The 16,935-nt window shown below is 42.3% G+C and overlaps 1 protein-coding gene and 1 pseudogene across 3 annotated transcripts; both read left to right on the top strand.

Annotated features, from left to right (window-relative positions):
• The window catches only part of LOC111949967 (sodium/calcium exchanger 2-like), a 123,054-nt pseudogene extending 113,990 nt beyond the window's left edge, over nucleotides 1-9,064 (top strand).
• Nucleotides 9,065-11,093: 2,029 nt separating this feature from the next.
• Nucleotides 11,094-16,805, top strand: LOC111949966 (serine/arginine-rich splicing factor 7). 3 transcript variants are annotated; one of them, XM_023967324.2, is made up of 8 exons: nucleotides 11,094-11,307; nucleotides 11,852-12,083; nucleotides 12,289-12,471; nucleotides 12,933-13,013; nucleotides 13,111-13,149; nucleotides 13,360-13,404; nucleotides 13,522-13,614; nucleotides 15,633-16,805. In XM_023967324.2, exons 2-8 carry the CDS (start codon nucleotides 11,860-11,862, stop codon nucleotides 15,682-15,684), a joined length of 717 nt encoding a protein of 238 aa, XP_023823092.1. In that variant the 5' UTR covers nucleotides 11,094-11,307; nucleotides 11,852-11,859; the 3' UTR covers nucleotides 15,685-16,805. The 3 variants fall into 3 exon arrangements, with proteins under 3 accessions (XP_023823092.1, XP_070290150.1, XP_023823091.1); XM_070434049.1 differs by lacking the exon at nucleotides 15,633-16,805 and adding an exon at nucleotides 14,125-14,769 and having other exon boundaries at nucleotides 13,108-13,149; XM_023967323.2 differs by having other exon boundaries at nucleotides 11,095-11,307; nucleotides 13,108-13,149.
• Nucleotides 16,806-16,935: the final 130 nt, after the last annotated feature.

Below are 16,935 nucleotides of genomic sequence, written 5' to 3'. Positions count from 1 at the left end.
GTGACAAAACTGCACATTTTAGAGTGGCCTTTTATTGTCCCCAGCACAAGGTGCACCTGCATAATGATCATGCTGTTTAATCAGCTTATTGATATGCCATAACTGTCAGGTGGGTGGATTATCTTGACAAAGGAGAAATGCTCATTAACAGGATGTAAACTAATGTGTGCACAAATTTTGAGAGAAATAAGCTTTTTGTGTGTGTGGAAAATTTCTTGGATCTTTTATTTCAGCTCATGAAACATGTGACCAACACTTTACATGTTGTGTTTCTGTTTTTGTTCAGTGTAGATCTTAATGTCATTTGAATACCATACCCAGCTCTCATTTTATGAGGGGTTAGGTATAAGGTTGTCAGTAATAGCGTTACGGTTTGTGAAATTGCAGAACTTCCTGCTTGCAGCTTGGCCAGTTAGTGAAATCCTTGTGTGTATGGTGTGACTACAACAAAATATGTTTATGGTAACAGGTGTTGTCTGTGGTTGACTTATGACAACAGTATGACTAAGATGCTGAAAGCCATGATGACAGGTACTTCTCTCTCTCACTTCTTCATTTGTATTTCTTCTCTCCCTACCTTCCCCCTCCCCTCCCTCCCTCCTCAGACACGTTTGCCAGCAAGGTGGCGGCTACGCAGGACCAGCACGCTGACGCGTCGGTGGGCAATGTTACGGGCAGCAACGCGGTCAACGTATTCCTTGGCATCGGGGTRGCGTGGTCGGTGGCGGCCGTCTACTGGAAGGTGCAGGGCAAGGAATTCCGCGTGGACCCGGGCTCCCTGGCCTTCTCCGTCACCCTCTTCACCAGCTTCGCYTTCATCTGCATGGGCGTGCTACTGTTCCGCCGGCGGCCCTCTATCGGGGGGGAGCTGGGCGGGCCGCGGACAGCACGCATCATCACCAGCCTCTTCTTCCTGGGCCTCTGGTTCCTCTACGTCCTCTTCTCCAGCCTGGAGGCCTACTGCCACATAGAGGGCTTTTAGAGGACACATGAGAGCAGAGACAGGGCTACTAGTCAAAACACTGATATACATTATAGTTATTATAATACACACATCTACAACAGGACAAGGCCCAGGCCAAATGTTGGGACCTGGTCATTGTCACTTGATCACTAATACCTAAGGGATCTATAGACATACCAGATATACACACACAATTACATACAAAACACATACACACACATACTGAAACAACTGTACATATAACTACATGCATGCGCAAACAAATGCAAATGTGGTCTCTCACCAAGACAAACACACACACATACAGTACTGTAACAAGGGCACCACACAGGTTGTGTGTGGCCTGGATGACACCCAGTTAACATCAACCTCCTATTGCAGGCTCAAATGTTATACACACTCACTGGACAAATGAGGAAGAGAAGGAGAGAAAAKAAAGTATTGGTCAAGGAAGTGATGAAGGAAGTAAGACAGGAGAGATTTCAAAGAAGGAAGCATGTTCAGAATGTAAACCAGCATGTGGGAAAGAGGGAGAGAGAAAGAGAGAAATTGACAGACAGGTGTGTAGAAACTAAGTGTTGCAGTGGCATGCTATTCATTACAGCTGGCTGCATAACATGGTTTTGGGTCCAGCTAGACTGCTTTAACTGAAGCAGGGTAGAGTGACATGGGTTTTGCAGGGATAGCCATAGCTCTATCACCGGTGCAGCAGAGGTAAACCAGACTCAGTCCACTCGACTCAAAGTACAGTGGTGCAAAAAAAGACTMAATTGTCAGAYTTGAGTAAAAGTAAAAAGTAAAAGTAAATGCTATACATCAAATTCCGTATATTAAACAAACCAGACCGCACAAATGTRTTTTTTATGGACAGCCAGGGGCACACTCCAAAACGTACACAGAATTTACAAACGCAGTATTTGTGTTTAGTGAGTCCGCCAGATCAGAGGCAGTAGGGATGACAACCCGTTATATTGATAGGTGCGTGAATAGGACTATATTGCTGTCCTGTCTGAGCATTCTAAATGTAACGAGTACTTTTGGGTGTCAGGGAAAAGCTATGGAAGTAAAAAATAACATTTTCTTTAGTAATGTTGTTGAGTACAAGTCAAAGTTGTCATTAATATAAATAGTAAGGTAGAGAACAGATAACTCGTGTTTGGGGTAAGTTTTAAGTCAAAGTATTTTTACTTACAGTTACTTTACACCACTGCATAGTAGTGGAATGGGTCCATCTTCAGTCGCTATGACGGAGCACCATGAAAATGGTCGATCAATGAGTAAAATGTTTACATTTAGCAACGGGAGATACTGAGTAAAACAGCAACMACAAAACTGAAAGCCCCAAGTTGCAGTTATAATTTTCTATAGAGAGGTGGGAATTCCGCATGACATTGAAACAAGGTCTCAATGCTGTGTTGGTGTAAATACATGCTTATATACTATAGGAGAGTAGATGTATTTATTAGAGGGACTTCTCTACAGATATGGTAGAATGGGGTGGCCAATGGGAACATATATAATGCATGGGGTTCAGAAACTAGTCACCACTCTCCGACTTGACAGGAAAATGACTTTTGGAGATAGCTTGTGTAAGTTATGGCTCCTATACGAGACATCATTCTTTCTCATAACTACAATCCCATCCATTGAAGTTAAACAGAGYGATCCAGAGGGATTAAATATAAATTTGCCTCATCTGTGGACTTCTGAATGAAGGGAAGACAGAGTTTCTGGAGGCATCACTCTGAATAAAGAAAGTCTCACATCCACCTCTTGAGGCTCTTACTGTTCACATCTCACTGGACTTCAGATATTACAGTGGAGATCATAGATCTRCATTCCACTCCAGCAGACAGTAGAGTCCTCCATCACCATCATGTTTGAGACATTGTACATTTTTATGACCTTTCGCAACCTCCATGAGTGAAACGATGATTCAGCAATGAAGGCACATTGATGGTGTAAATATTATTTGATGTTACTGTCCAAGGGTGAGTTACTATCCACTGAAGCACAGCACAAAACACATTCATCTCCTAGAAATATGATACGACAAGAGAGTGTATCGCTATCTAACGTATACTTTTCAAAAACAATCCTTTACCTGAATACAGGTATAAAGTCAACTTTACATATACAAATATACTGTATCCCTTTGGCTCCACGCTKGCTCAGTGGACAGTAACTATTCATTGTACTTTGGTGGATGTAAAGGTAAAACCAGAGAGGGGTGGTGAGGTTGAGGGTAGCGTTTGTTTGGTCCAAAATATATCATATGTGAGGATATTGGCCACCTGTGTAAGACTTCAGGACTAAAAGAGTTCTGTACGGAGATGTCTATATTGTTGTTCATTCAATCGAAATCTATCAATATTTGTGAWGGGGGAAAAATGTTGCTCGTTTGTGATACTTGTGATGCTATAACGGAGCAACTTTTAGGTGTGGAGGGCTGTAAGTCTTTGCTGTGGAATAGTGGGTAGAGATGCATGACAGAATAATAGTGACAGCACGGCACCGGCATGGACAAAAATAATGATAATGATGCATGGTGGTGGGGTGGTGACATGAGAATACAGTGTTTGTGTATTTCATGGGAGAATGGTTCACATAGAGCAGGACGTCCAGACTGCAGCCAGACCTGTGAAGAGCATGCAGACTGCTTCTGCTCCTCACCTGTTAACAGTAAAGGCTGCTCTGTAAACATCCCAACACAACCCCAGCTAATTACCCCAAAATACAGCAACACTGGGCCACCATCAGTACCTAAGACCATGGCATATAAGTTATCTTATTTTGGAGTGAGGCTTACTGTACTCCAACTTGTCCAACMGTGTTAGTTCCAAATGCTCCTATTCTTCTGGTTATTCTGTTTTCTTAACTTTTTAAATCGAAACCTCTCCGTTTGCGTAACAGTGAAACTGGGAGAGATTACATTTCAACCCATGGGTTCTCATCATGTTCTCATCAGGTACAGACTGTTATGCRGTAACTACAGATCGCCGCTACAGTAATTCTGCGTCATACCCATTTAATGCCTTAAAGTCTAGTATTTAATATTTTGTTTMATTTGACTTGTCTTGCACTTTGTTGAGTATGTATGTGTATGCTTGGAGCGGGAACCCGAAACCAAATTGATTTGTGTGCAATATGTGGAACCAGTGGCAGCTCAGAGCAATCTCTACTACTTAGCTAAGAAAAGTGGCAGAGGTAATATACACTATATATACAAAAGTATGTGGACAACCCTTCAAATTAGTGGATTCTGCTATTTCAGCCACACCCGTTGCTGACAGGTGTATAAAATCGAGCACACCGCCATGCRATCTCCATAGACAAACATTGGSAGTAAAATGTTCTTACTGAAGAGCTCAGTGACTTTCAACGTGGCACCGTCATAAGATGCCACCATTCCAACAAGTCAGTTCTAAAAATGTTTGGCCTGCTAGAGCTGCCCCGGTCAACTGTAAGTGGTGTTATTGTGAAGTGGAAACATCTAGGAGCAACAATGGCCACACAAGCTCACAGAACAGGAGCACCGAGTGCTGAAGCTCATAAAAAATCTTCTGTCCTCGGTTGCAAAGCTCACTACTGAGTTCCAAACTGCCTCTGGAAGAAATGTCAGCGCAAGAACTGTTTGTCGGGAGCTTCATGAAATGGGTCGGGAGCAGCCGCACACAAGCCTAAGTTCACCATGCGCAATGCCAAGCGTCGGCTGGAGTGGTGTAAAGCTCGCCGCCATTGGAGCAGTGGAAACACGTTCTCCGGAGTGATGAATCACGCTTCACCATCTGGTTTGGCGGATGCCTTGAGAAAGCTACCTGCTCGAATGCATAGTGCCAACTGTAAAGTTTGGTGTAAAAGGAATAATGGTTTGGGGATGTTTTTCATGGTTTCGGGCTAGGCCTCTTATTTCCAGTGAAGGGAAATCTTAGTACTACAGCATAGAATGACATTCTAGACGATTCTGTGGTTCAAATTTTGTGGCAACAGTTTGGGGAAGGCCCAGCATGACAATGCCCCCATGCACAAAGCAAGGTCCATACAGAAATTCTTTGTCGAGATCAGTGTGGAAGAACTTGACTAGCCTGCGCAGAGCCCTGACCTCAAACCCATCGGCCACCTTTGGGATGAATTGGAACGCCAACTGCGAGCCAGGCCTAATCGCCCAACATCCGTGCCCGACCACACTAATGCTCTTGTGGCTAAATGGAATCAGGTCTCCGCAGCAATGTTCCAACATCTAGTGGAAAGCCTTCCCAGAAGAGTTGAGGCTGTTATAGCAGCAAAGTGGGGACCAACTCCATATTAATACCCATGATTTTGGAATGAGACCTTGGATGAGCAGGTGTCCACATAATTTTGGTCATGTAGTGTATGATTGCATATAAACTGAAATAACATCTTCTTGAAAGATCCACTTAGGTATACTGTGTTTACTCTGGATTTGACTCTACTTTATAATATTTTGTTACTCCTGCCCCATTCTCAATGAAATGAAAGTGCAATAAGTAAGATAGTGGGAGATGGGGAGGGGCAGTGAACTGTTAGAAGACTGTCCATGGTCCTTACACGTGGCTCAATCGCCCGACTTACTGAGTCGCTAAGAAAACATGTATAATAACAGAAGACAACAAGGCTGACACAAAATGGAGGTGTGTTTATCTCAGTATTGCCAGGTGTTCTGAGGTGGATATGGAGAGAGAATAGAACACAGCAGTGAGGCTCTGTCAATATGCTGCACAATACTAGAGACAGATGTTATATCGTATGAGAGTTTTCCCCACTTATTTTAGAGTTCAGGATAGTTGAACTCTAGTTGAACTGTAGCATTGTCAGTGAGTACAACCAGTGAGAATGATTAACATTTAAATATTACAAATGCAAAAAGTGGATTAATGAGTAATGACATTTTGGAAATAAAGTGAGTAAACAAACTGACCCCTTCAACTACAGATGTACTGATTCAAATAGCAACTTAATGAAATTGGAATGCACACTTAAGAATAGTTATGTATAAATATGGTTATTGTTGCTTGTATAACATACATAATATCAACAAAGATTTCAGTTACCTTGGACCTCCTCAGTGTTTCCCCACTGACAGTGTTAGTCAACTTTTGAAAAGCAACTTTTTATCTCTTCTTCAACAACAAAAAATCCASAAGTTACATTTTTCTATTTTCAAATGATATTGGTAATGGTGGAAGCACCATAGATGCAGCCCCGATGGTTTAGGCAGGTAATAAAGAGACATTTAGATATTTCTCTAATTGTCCAATTTGAAGCCAAATTTCCCCTTGAACTGTTAATTTGATGTACCACTAGCTGATGTATCATTTCTCTCTTCCTAAATCACTGTGTCTTATGTTTTTGTGCTCTACATGCACATTTATGTTGCCCAGATTATTTACATTTATGAATTATATCTTATTGTTCAACAGCTCCTTGAAGCAAACCATTTGAATCGTTATAATGTTTCAAAGAGTAGTTGCAATGTGCAAAAAATATAAACCTGAATCTTCTTTGCGTTCATCTTGATGAGCAGTCAACTCAGCTCACTCAGTGGGAGTAAAACACTTATTTTCKCCAGTGTTTGTAGCACCCTCTACCAACCGACATACAGTACCAGTCAAAAGTTTGGACACACCTGCTCATTCAAGGGGTTTGCTTTATTTTTACTATTTTCTACATATGTAGAATAGTAGTGAAGAAATCAAAACTATGAAATAACACATACGTAGTATGTGTATATGTAGTAAAAAAAAAAAAGTGTTAAAAAAAATCTAAATATATTTTATATTTGAGATTCTTCAAAGTAGCCACCCTTTGTCTTGATGACAGCTTTGCACACTCTTGGCATTCTCTCAACCAGCTTCATGAGGTACTCACTTGGAATGCATTTCAATTAACAGGTGTGCCTGTTAATTTGTGGAGTTTGAGACAATCAGTTGTGTTGTGACAGGATAAGGGTGGTATACAGAAGAAACCCTATTTGTTAAAAGACCAAGTCCATATTATGGCAAGAACAGCTCAAATAAGTAAAGAGAAATGACAGTCCATCATTACTTTAAGACATGCAGGTCAGTCAATAAGGAACATTTCAAGAACTTTTAAAGTTTCTTCAAGTGCAGTCGCAAAAACMATCAWGCGCTATGATGAAACTGGCTCTCATGAGGACCGCCACAGGAATGGAAGACCCAGAGTTATCTCTGCTGCAGAGGGTAAGTTCATTCGAGTTACCAGCCTCAGAAATTGCAGCCCAAATAAATGCTTCACAGAGTTCAAGTAACAGACACCTCTCAACATCAACTGTTCAGAGGGGACTGCGTGAATCAGGCCTTCATGGTTGAATTGATGCAAAGAAACCACTACTAAAGGACACAATAAGAAGAAGAGACTTGCTTGGGCCAAGAAACATGAGCTATGGACATTAGACCGGTGGAAATCTGTCTTTTGGTCTGATGAGTCCAAATTTGCGATYTTTGGTTCCAACCACCGTGTCTTTTTGAGACACAGAGTAGGTGAACGGATGATCTCCGTATTTGTGTTACCCACTGTGAAGCATGGAGGAGGAGGTGTGATGGTGATTTGCTGGTGACACTGTCAGTGATTTATTTAGAATTCAAGGCACACTTAACCAGCATGGCTACCAAAGCATTCTGCAGCGATACGCCATCCCATCTGGTTTGCGCTTAGTGGGACTATCATTTGTTTTCAACAGGACAATGACCCAACACACCTCCAGGCTGTGTAAGGGCTATTTGACCAAGAAGGAGAGTGAGGGAGTGTTGCATCAGATGACCTGCCTTCCACAGTCATCCAACCTCAACCCAATTGAGATGGTTTGGGATGAGTTGGACAGCAGAGTGAAGGAAAAGCAGCCAACAAGTGCCCAGCATATGTAGGAACTCCTTCAAGACTGTTGGAAAAGCATTCCAGGTGAAGCTGGTTGAGAGAATGCCAAGAGTGTGCAAAGCTGTCATCAAGGCAAAGGGTGGCTACTTTGAAGAATCTCAAATCTAAAAATATATTTTGATTTGTTTAACACTTTTAGTTACATGATTCTATATGTGTTATTTCGTAGTTTTGATGTCATCACGATTATTCTATAATGTATAAAATAGGAAAAATAAAGAAAAACCCTTGAATGAGTWGGTGTGTCCAAACTTTTGACTGGTACTGTATATTTATTTAATATCCTTGAAGACTATCAAGTGAGATTAGCATGTTTACATAAAAATAGTAATGGACATTGCAAGTATCTTGTCAGTTTGTTCAGCGTTGTGATATATAGAATGCCATTTACATTCATTGGGTTGGTTATGATATGCCTTTTCCTGAATAGAACTGTCTACAATGTTCWGTTTTTTTATGACTTCTAGTTAACTGTCTGGCTTTTGCCATTGCTGTAGATGAGATATCACTCCCAGATGKTTTATGTGTGTGCAGTAAATGTCATCCTATCTGCAAATGCATGAACCCCTTGTGTGTTAGCATGGTCTCTTATGGACGTCTAGGTTTACATTTGGATCGAGTTATCCCAAAATAGTTTMTCTTCTTGTCCTGTGTGGCTGCTTGCGTGGTCTGCTCACGCTTGCAACAAACTGAGCAATGTCGACTTGGTCTAGCAGCAGGTGAATTGTCATTTTTTGATTACGTGTCTACAGTCTACTTATTTATTCACCAGCTACAAAACCTGTGAAAAGAAAGCCTGACTTTTCCTGTCTATGTCTGAACGTCTCTGATMATTTGGTTGTCAGTTTGTTAGAGTATGATATTTCTGTGTCTGTTCGTGCCCCTCAACTTTCTGTATTAGGGTGATCCACCCCAGGTCGTGCTCTTCAATGTGTCCTTTGTGCAGTTTGATCTGTGAACCTTTCTCTCTGACTGACATTTGTATGGAATAGTGACTGACTTGAAGAAGATATGTGATATTTACATTCATTCAATACTGTAATAAATTATTTKAAAATTATATTGAATTTTTTTATGTAGGTAAAAACAAAGGAAAACTATGGCATGAGGTGTAATGTGTTCAGAAAAAACAAATGTAATCAACTCAAGTTGACCTTATTGAATACAGTTTATTTATTTTCAACACTTACTGTGTCTGTAATCCTTTTTTATATGAGAACTTGAACGCAAGTGACAGACATTGACAACAATTTACATTACAAGTCATTGAGTAGGCTACCATTCAAGACTTTCTCTCCTTATACAATGAATAAAAATATAAACGCAACATGCAACAATTTCTAAGATTTTACTGAGTTACAGTTCAAATAAGGAAATTAGTCAATCGAAAACATTTAATTAAACCCTAATCTATGGATATGACATGACTGGGACTACAGATAAGCATCTGTTGGTCACAGATACCTTTTTTAAAAAGGTAGGGGCGTGGATCAGAAAACCAGTCAGTATCTGGTTTGACCTATTTGCCTCATGTAGCGCGACCCATCTCTTTTGCAAAGACTGATTAGGCTGTTGATTGTGGCTTTTGGAATGTTGTCCCACCACTCTTCAATGGCTGTGCTCAGTTGCTGGGTATTGGCGGGAACTGGAACATGTGGTCGTACACGTCGATCCAGAGCATCCCAAACATTCTCAAAGGGTGATATATCKGATGAGTATGCAGACCATGGAAGAACTGGGACATTTTCAGCTTCCAGGAATTTGTACAGATTCTTGCAACATAGTGCATTATCATGCTGAAACCTGAGGTGATAATGGGCCTCAGGATCTCGTCATAGCATCTCTGTGCATTTCAATTGCCATCAATAAAATGCAATTGTGTTCGTTGTCTATAGCTTATGCCTGGCCATACCATAACCCCACCGCCATCATGGGGCACTCTGTTCACAACATTGACATCACCAAACCACTCGCCCACAAGACGCCATACACGCTGTCTGCCAACTGCTGGTACAGTTGAAACCGGGATTCATCCCATTTAGAGCACACTTCTACAGCGTGCCAGTGGCCATCGAAGGTGAGCATTTACCCACTGAAGTCGGTTACGATGCCGAACTGCTGTCAGGTCAAGCCCCTAGTGAGAAYGACGAGCACAGATGAGGGCTCCCGAGTGGCGGAGCGGTCAAAGGCACTGCATCTCAGTGCTAGAGGCGTCACTACAGACCCTGGTTTGATTCCAGGCTGTATCACAACTGGCCGTGATTGGGAGTCCCATAGGGCGGCGCACAATTGGCCCAGCGTTGTCTGGGTTTGGCCAGGGTARGCCATCATTGTAAATAWKAATTTATTCTTAACTTGTCTTGCCTAGTTAAATAAAGGTTAAATAAAAAAATGAGCTTCCCTGAGATGGTTTCTGACTGTTTGTGCAGAAATTCTTCCATTGTGAAATCCCAGTTCCATCAGCTGTCCAGGTGGCTAGTCTCAGACAGGTGAAGAAGCCGGATGTGTAGGTCCTGGGGGGCAAGATGGACATACTGCCAAATTCTCTAAAATGCCTTKKGAGATGGCTTACGGTAGAGAAATTAACATWAAATTCTCTAGGAACAGCTCTGGTGGACATTCCTGCCGTCAGCATTCCAATTGCACGCTCCATTGGATATCGCCAAYTTCCACGAATGATATAACATGTAGGGAGAACCCTAATTAATTTTGCATAATTAAACCAACAAGTGAAAGTTCCAGAGGTCAAGTAAGAGATGTCTGAGGAATTGTGTTGTGTGACAAAACTCCACATTTTAGAGTGGTCTTTTACTGTCACCAGCACAAGGTTCACCTGTGTAATGATCATGCTGTTTAATAAGTTTCTTGATACGCCACACCTGTCAGGTAGATGGATTCTCTTGTTAAATAGAAATGCTCACTAACAGGATGTAAACAAATTTGTGCTCAAAATTTGAGACAAATAAGCTTTGTATGCATATGGAACATTTCTGGGATATTTTATTACAGCTCATGAAACACTTKACATGATGCTTTTACATTTTCTTGTTCAGTATATCTCAATCTCAAAAATAATTCAATATATGGAAAATTGTAGGTATAAAATCAAGACTGCTCTCAAACCTGTATGGAAGATCGGGAGYAAGAGGATGGTCAGTTGCCAAGGCCGATAATAACCATCATAACCAATGTGAAGAAAAACACATGACCTCACTGTAGCGGGGCACGTTACTGCGCAAGTGCATTCTTGCACGGGTAGTCTGACAGAACAGCGAATAGGTTTGTTGCCTAGTGAAGAATTTWAAATCTAGTAAAATAAGTAATCAAAATAAGAAATACTTTAAGATTGAATACGTTTCGCCCATGTTTTATTTCTGTAAATTGAGCGGAGACTGATAAATTAATCGCGGAACTGTTTGGGGATAAAGGTAATCGCACGGACGCCATTGTTTACTTGATCTAGCTAGTTTGATAACGTTGTTTCTATCTAGCTAGCTATATTGTCTCTGGTTAATTTGAGTATGGCACTAGTGATACAATTGTTAGCAACACAGTATAATAAGGAAGAAACATTGTCAGTGAGATAGTGAGCAACGGGCTATTGTCGTCTACCAATATTTRACTAAAACAGCGAGTGCAGAACTGGTGCGTATTCATTACGCCGATTCTGTTGCAAAACGTTTCGTAAACGGAAGCCAATTGAATGAAACGGGGCGGGACCTACCTGAATCTGTCCAATATGAACTCTCGTTTTGCTGTTAGCTTCTGTTTGGTTCTTATACGGATTCCGTAATGAATACACCCCTGRCTAGCTCGTTTTCTTRCTTGTATTTATAGCTAACGTTAGTTAGCTAGGTTATTTATATTAGTAGCTAGCTTCATACTCTCAAGCACAGCTCAATTTTCCTATGTTTACTTTTCAAACAACTTTAGCTAGTTAGCTGGTTCACGGTGTCTCCCTCTTTCCTCCAGGTGGGGAGATGTCATACCACTCGTCTTCTCGCAGCTCTTCTCGTAACACCGATTGCAAGGTCTATGTTGGCGACTTAGGCAACGGGGCTGCCAAGGGTGAGCTAGAGCGGGCGTTCAGTTACTATGGCCCTTTACGCACGGTTTGGGTGGCCAGGAACCCCCCAGGTTTCGCCTTTGTGGAGTATGAGGATGCCCGTGACGCAGAGGACGCAGTTAAAGGCATGGATGGAAAGTGAGTAACTTTATATTTATCTGCACATTTCAYAGCCCATAATGTTGTCACATAAGTTTATATATATTTTGGTTGAAGTGGTGTTTTCAGTTTTGGGATATTAATTGTGATTCAGGCATTACTCTTGCAGACKTTGCCCAGTATTACACAATATTTTCTTTCTTACCCTGTTATCACTAAACTCTGCCCTCTCTCCCTACCTCAGGGTGCTGTGCGGCTCTCGGATCCGTGTKGAGCTGTCCACTGGCATGTCACGGAAGACCAAACATGGCCGCCCCAGCCGCCGCCACTTTGACCCTCAAGACCGCTGCTACCAGTGTGGGGACAGGGGCCACTATGCCTACGACTGCTACCGTTTCAGCAAGAGGGGAGGAGGTCGTCGGAGCAGGTATTCTACTTGCCCAATGTCTGCTTCTGATATACTGCCAGTAGCAGTCATAATTCTGCATAAGCCAGGTGATGTAGTTTTCCCCTTATGCAACATTGTTCTTATTACTTCAAAGTATCACTTGGTGTGAGAAAAATGTCACTGTATTATGTCGAGAAAAACTATGACACACAGACAATATTTGCTGACCTGGTTGGATTCATCTCTACTGCTGAGAGGCAATGCCGTCCTCTTTGTTTCACTACTGTGGTTACATATTAGAGCGGTGGTTACATATTACATCTTAAACCTTTTCAGCTCGAGACCCAAATGAGAAATTGACTGTCCTCCCGTGACCCAAATCGTACTCCAAATTAAGTAGAAATAGTGTGTGGTTATAGATGTATTCTCATAACTCGTGACCAACCTATCACAGAAAAACCCTGTATTAGAGACATCACAGCCTGTTTCTTGTATTCYAGATCACGCTCTCGCTCCCGGTCTCGTTCCGTCTCCAGGTCACGTGGCAGCCGCTATCGATCCCGCTCCCGCAGCAATGACCGGTAAGTCAACAGGGTTTCTCCTCCTACCCCCTGCTTTTCTACTGTCATTCAAACCTCTCCCTGTGCTGATACTGGTCTCTCTCCTACAACACAGCAGCAGGCACCGCTCCCCATCTTATCCCAAACGTAGGAAGAGGTAAGAGTCTACGGGTCATTTTGCATGCTGATGACGTTGCRTTTTTTCTTTTTATTGGTTTCATAGGAAATATAGTTTCTATTTGCATTCTGGGCAAACCTGTTTGATCATCCCTGTTTTTCCTGCAAATGTATTCATATGATTGTTTTAATTTATCTATTGGCTTCAAAACATGTAATTTTCTTGAAACACTTCACCCTTCCATAATAGGTCTGGTTCCCCTGTGCGGTCAAAGTCCAGGACCTCTGTTAGGAGGTAAGCCATTTTGGAATAACAGTTGCACAATACTTTCCTTTGRAAGCTGACCTGTTTCTTGATCCCATCTGGAGTTGGTGCCTGCGTTTGACCCCCCCATGTTTTTTTGTGTTGCAGTCGTTCCCGTTCTCGGTCGGGGTCCCGGGCCAGAGGGCGCTCGGCGTCTCGCTCTCGCTCCAGATCCCGCTCTCCCAGCCATAAGAGGAATAGGTAAGCTTTCTTCCTCGTCAACCCATACCTTCAAAGCTATTACTGCACTGTGTAAATGCCATGACTTAGCCCATATTGTACAATACTGCTAATTATACTTAATTTGGGATATTGTTTTGCAAATGTGCTGGAAGCCTCCCTTCTCCCCCCACCTCTTTTAATCATAAAATCACATTTTTCAAAGATGACAGTCCACACATTCACTCAGCTTAAGTATACTGCCATCTGTTAGACAGGGCTAGGTGTGAACAGGTAAGTTGTGGGTAGCTGCCCCCTCAGACCAGCCTTCACCCGAAGTCTGCGGAGTGGACCTTCCAGAACGCACAGAGCGACAACTCATCAGAGAGATGGCTGCTGCTGGAGATGGGGGCCAGGGAGGGGGAGGGGAAAGAAATAGTCAGGGACTCTAACGCACGCCAAGCTAAAGTGAGGAACACTGCCCCACCCCCAAACCCCCCTCCCCCTTTTTATTTTCCAAATACCTGATTTTAATGTTCTTTTCTCTTGGAGGTCCCTCTCCTAGAATGACCAGGCCAGACCTTGATTAGCTTCAGAGAGTCGCACACAGAGCTGATGAGCCTGTACTCCGAGAAAGAGAGGCTGGTTTGGGTGACGGGCTGGGGGAGCGGGGCTCTTCTCTTTTCTCTTCTCCCTCAGATCCAGCCTCAATTTGATTAGCTTCAGAGGGTGAGAGAACCTCAAAAATCCAAAAGAGAAATCTGTCGTGATCAGACTCCAGTGACCAATCGCATCAGGCCTTTTTTTAAAGAGTGTGGGGAGTCGACTGACTGCACAAGCACTTACCAGGGTCATCCCTTGCGGTGTTAACGTCCTCCCGGAGGGTGACAAGGGCTGACCAGAAATCAGCCTACACCACGCTGGTTAAAGAGGTCGTCCGACGCACGTTTTGACGAGACACATCCATCCTACGCGCGCACACACAGTTGTTCCACCCACCCCWCTCCCTCCCAGAACCCACGCACCACAGACCTGAACGCTGAGCCGAGTTCAGTCGACCAGTTAAGGCCCCCTCCCTACAGAGCCCGGCCTCTTGCTTAGCTTCTGAGAGGGTGAGAAAGGAGAGCTGACRAGAGATCAGACTTCAAGACCCTCCAAGTGTGTCTTCGAGTTCTAGCATCCGTCGCTTCTCTGTACATGTTGTTTCTGCCACTGTCTCCAAAGGTAACGAAAACCCAAGAGTCAATGTCATTCATGATCAGATCGCAGACGTATAGTCTGATACTCCCTAACATACTGTACACTAACATTCAACTATACAGAGCATGCACTGTCAGAATCCACAGGTGTATGTGTGTGTGTTTCTGTCTGGGTGGGTGTATGAGTGTTAAGTATTTGGAATACATTACATATTATCCTGGGTGTAGTGATAGTGTTTTATTTTTTAGGGAGCATGTAGCTGATTTACTTACCTTGATGGTGGCTTGTCCTGATACTGTATATTAGGTCAACCTATTTGAATGTTTGCGCTGTTCCCTTTGGTTTTAAGTAACTGTCTGCACATAGTTTACCATATCAAGGTAGGATTCTAACGACTTGGGCTTCCAAAAGGCAAGTCTTTTGTCATTTATTTGGTCAGTGTTTGTTTTGGGTGCCATTTGTAAAGTTCTGGTCTTTTGTCTAATTGTGTGAAAATGCAAGGGATGATTTTTAGCACCTCAAACCCCCTTTAAAACATCCCAGTCTCTCAACACCCAGCTCCTCCATTTACTTGACCTCTGGAACTTTCACTTGTTSGCTTAATTATGCTAAATTAATTAGGGTTCTCCCTACATGTTATATCATTMGTGGAAGTTGGCGATATCTAATGAAGCTGTAATGTGTTCTATTTATAAAGTATGAAAGTGACTTGACCAAGGCAAACTGGTTGTAGTGGGACAGAGTTCATTATGGGCCAGCAGTGTTGGAGCTGTGATTGGTTCTGAGATGGGTGCCGGGCTAGTTATTGAGAGGACATGCTGTGTCTGCCCTGTACTTACACCTCTCTCTGTCTGTTTCAGTCGTTCCAGATCTCCAAGCCAGAAAAAGAGCCCCACCCCAGGCGAAGATTGATTTGAAGACTAAACTCGTCCCCATCCCCCTCCAACCAACTGGCTTTAGCCTTGCAGCTATTTGTTTTGTCTTTGTTCCCTGCATTGATTAGAATCTACCCCTTCCTTTTCTGATGCTGTGGATTAGCTTTATATCTAACCCTGCATGCCTTACATGATGTCACATTCCTAAAATATCTCTCCCGTATGTCCAATTTTGTTTTATTTAGCAAAACAGTTCAAATATCTAATTTCAGAAGTGGGATTTGTGAACCAGAACTTTGTATTTGTTCTTATTTCCTATACTATATTCAGTGTGGCATTGTGTTCAAGAGCTGTAACAGATGTACTTGAAGTTTTGCTTTCCCTGGCTTATGACAGTAGCAGATTTTGGAATAAATCTTGACACGTTAATTCAGTGTTTTTGTTTTAAACATTGAACACCTACAGAATGTGTCTTACGTGGAGATGTTTTATAGTGAAAAGGGAAATTACATGATATACTTCCCATCTACAATGGTTTGCAGTCAATTAGCTTTAATTTTCAAACTTATGCCTTATCACTTTTGGAAGATTTGTTGACATGTGGCCAACACCTTCATTCATGGTTATTTACTTATAACCCATTGTCAAGATGTCCATTGTATTTAAACATTTTTTTTTAAATAACCCTTTAACCAGGCAAGTCAATTAAGAACAAATTCTTATTTACAATGACTGCCTACCCCAGATGATGCTGGGCCAATTGTGCGCCACCCCATGGGACTCCCAATCATGGCCTGATGTGATGCAGCCTGGATTTGAACCAGGAACTGGAACTCTAGGGTAGAGAGTGTTGGACTAGTAACCGAAAGGTTGCAAGTTCGAATCCCAGAGCTGACAAGGTACAAATCTGTTGTTCTGCCCCTGAACAAGGCAGTTAACCCACTGTTCCTAGGCCGTCATTGAAAATAAGAATTTGTTCTTAACTGACTTGCCTAGTTAAAGGTAAAAATAAAAATTTGAGATGCATTGCCTGGTGCATGTCATCTTGGCTCTCTTTTCAACCTTATTAATTACAATCCATTCTCAAAAAGCTGGAACTACCTAGATCACTCACCTGAATTGAAATTGTATTGACTAGAAATAAAATGGTTAATCTTGTTTACATTTTTATTTTTACAGATAAGTGCTCAATACAGTAGTAGTGGGTTGATCTCTGACTAGGAGATATTCAGAAAGGCTTGTTTTGTGCATTTTAACTGGTCGTCAGTTGATGATTACATTATTGACG

This window comes from Salvelinus sp. IW2-2015, linkage group LG22, assembly GCF_002910315.2.
Source record: "Salvelinus sp. IW2-2015 linkage group LG22, ASM291031v2, whole genome shotgun sequence".
Classification (NCBI taxonomy): domain Eukaryota; kingdom Metazoa; phylum Chordata; class Actinopteri; order Salmoniformes; family Salmonidae; genus Salvelinus; species Salvelinus sp. IW2-2015.
The sequence above is the reverse complement of the archived record's forward strand: the minus strand, read 5'-3'. Positions and strand labels throughout refer to the sequence as shown.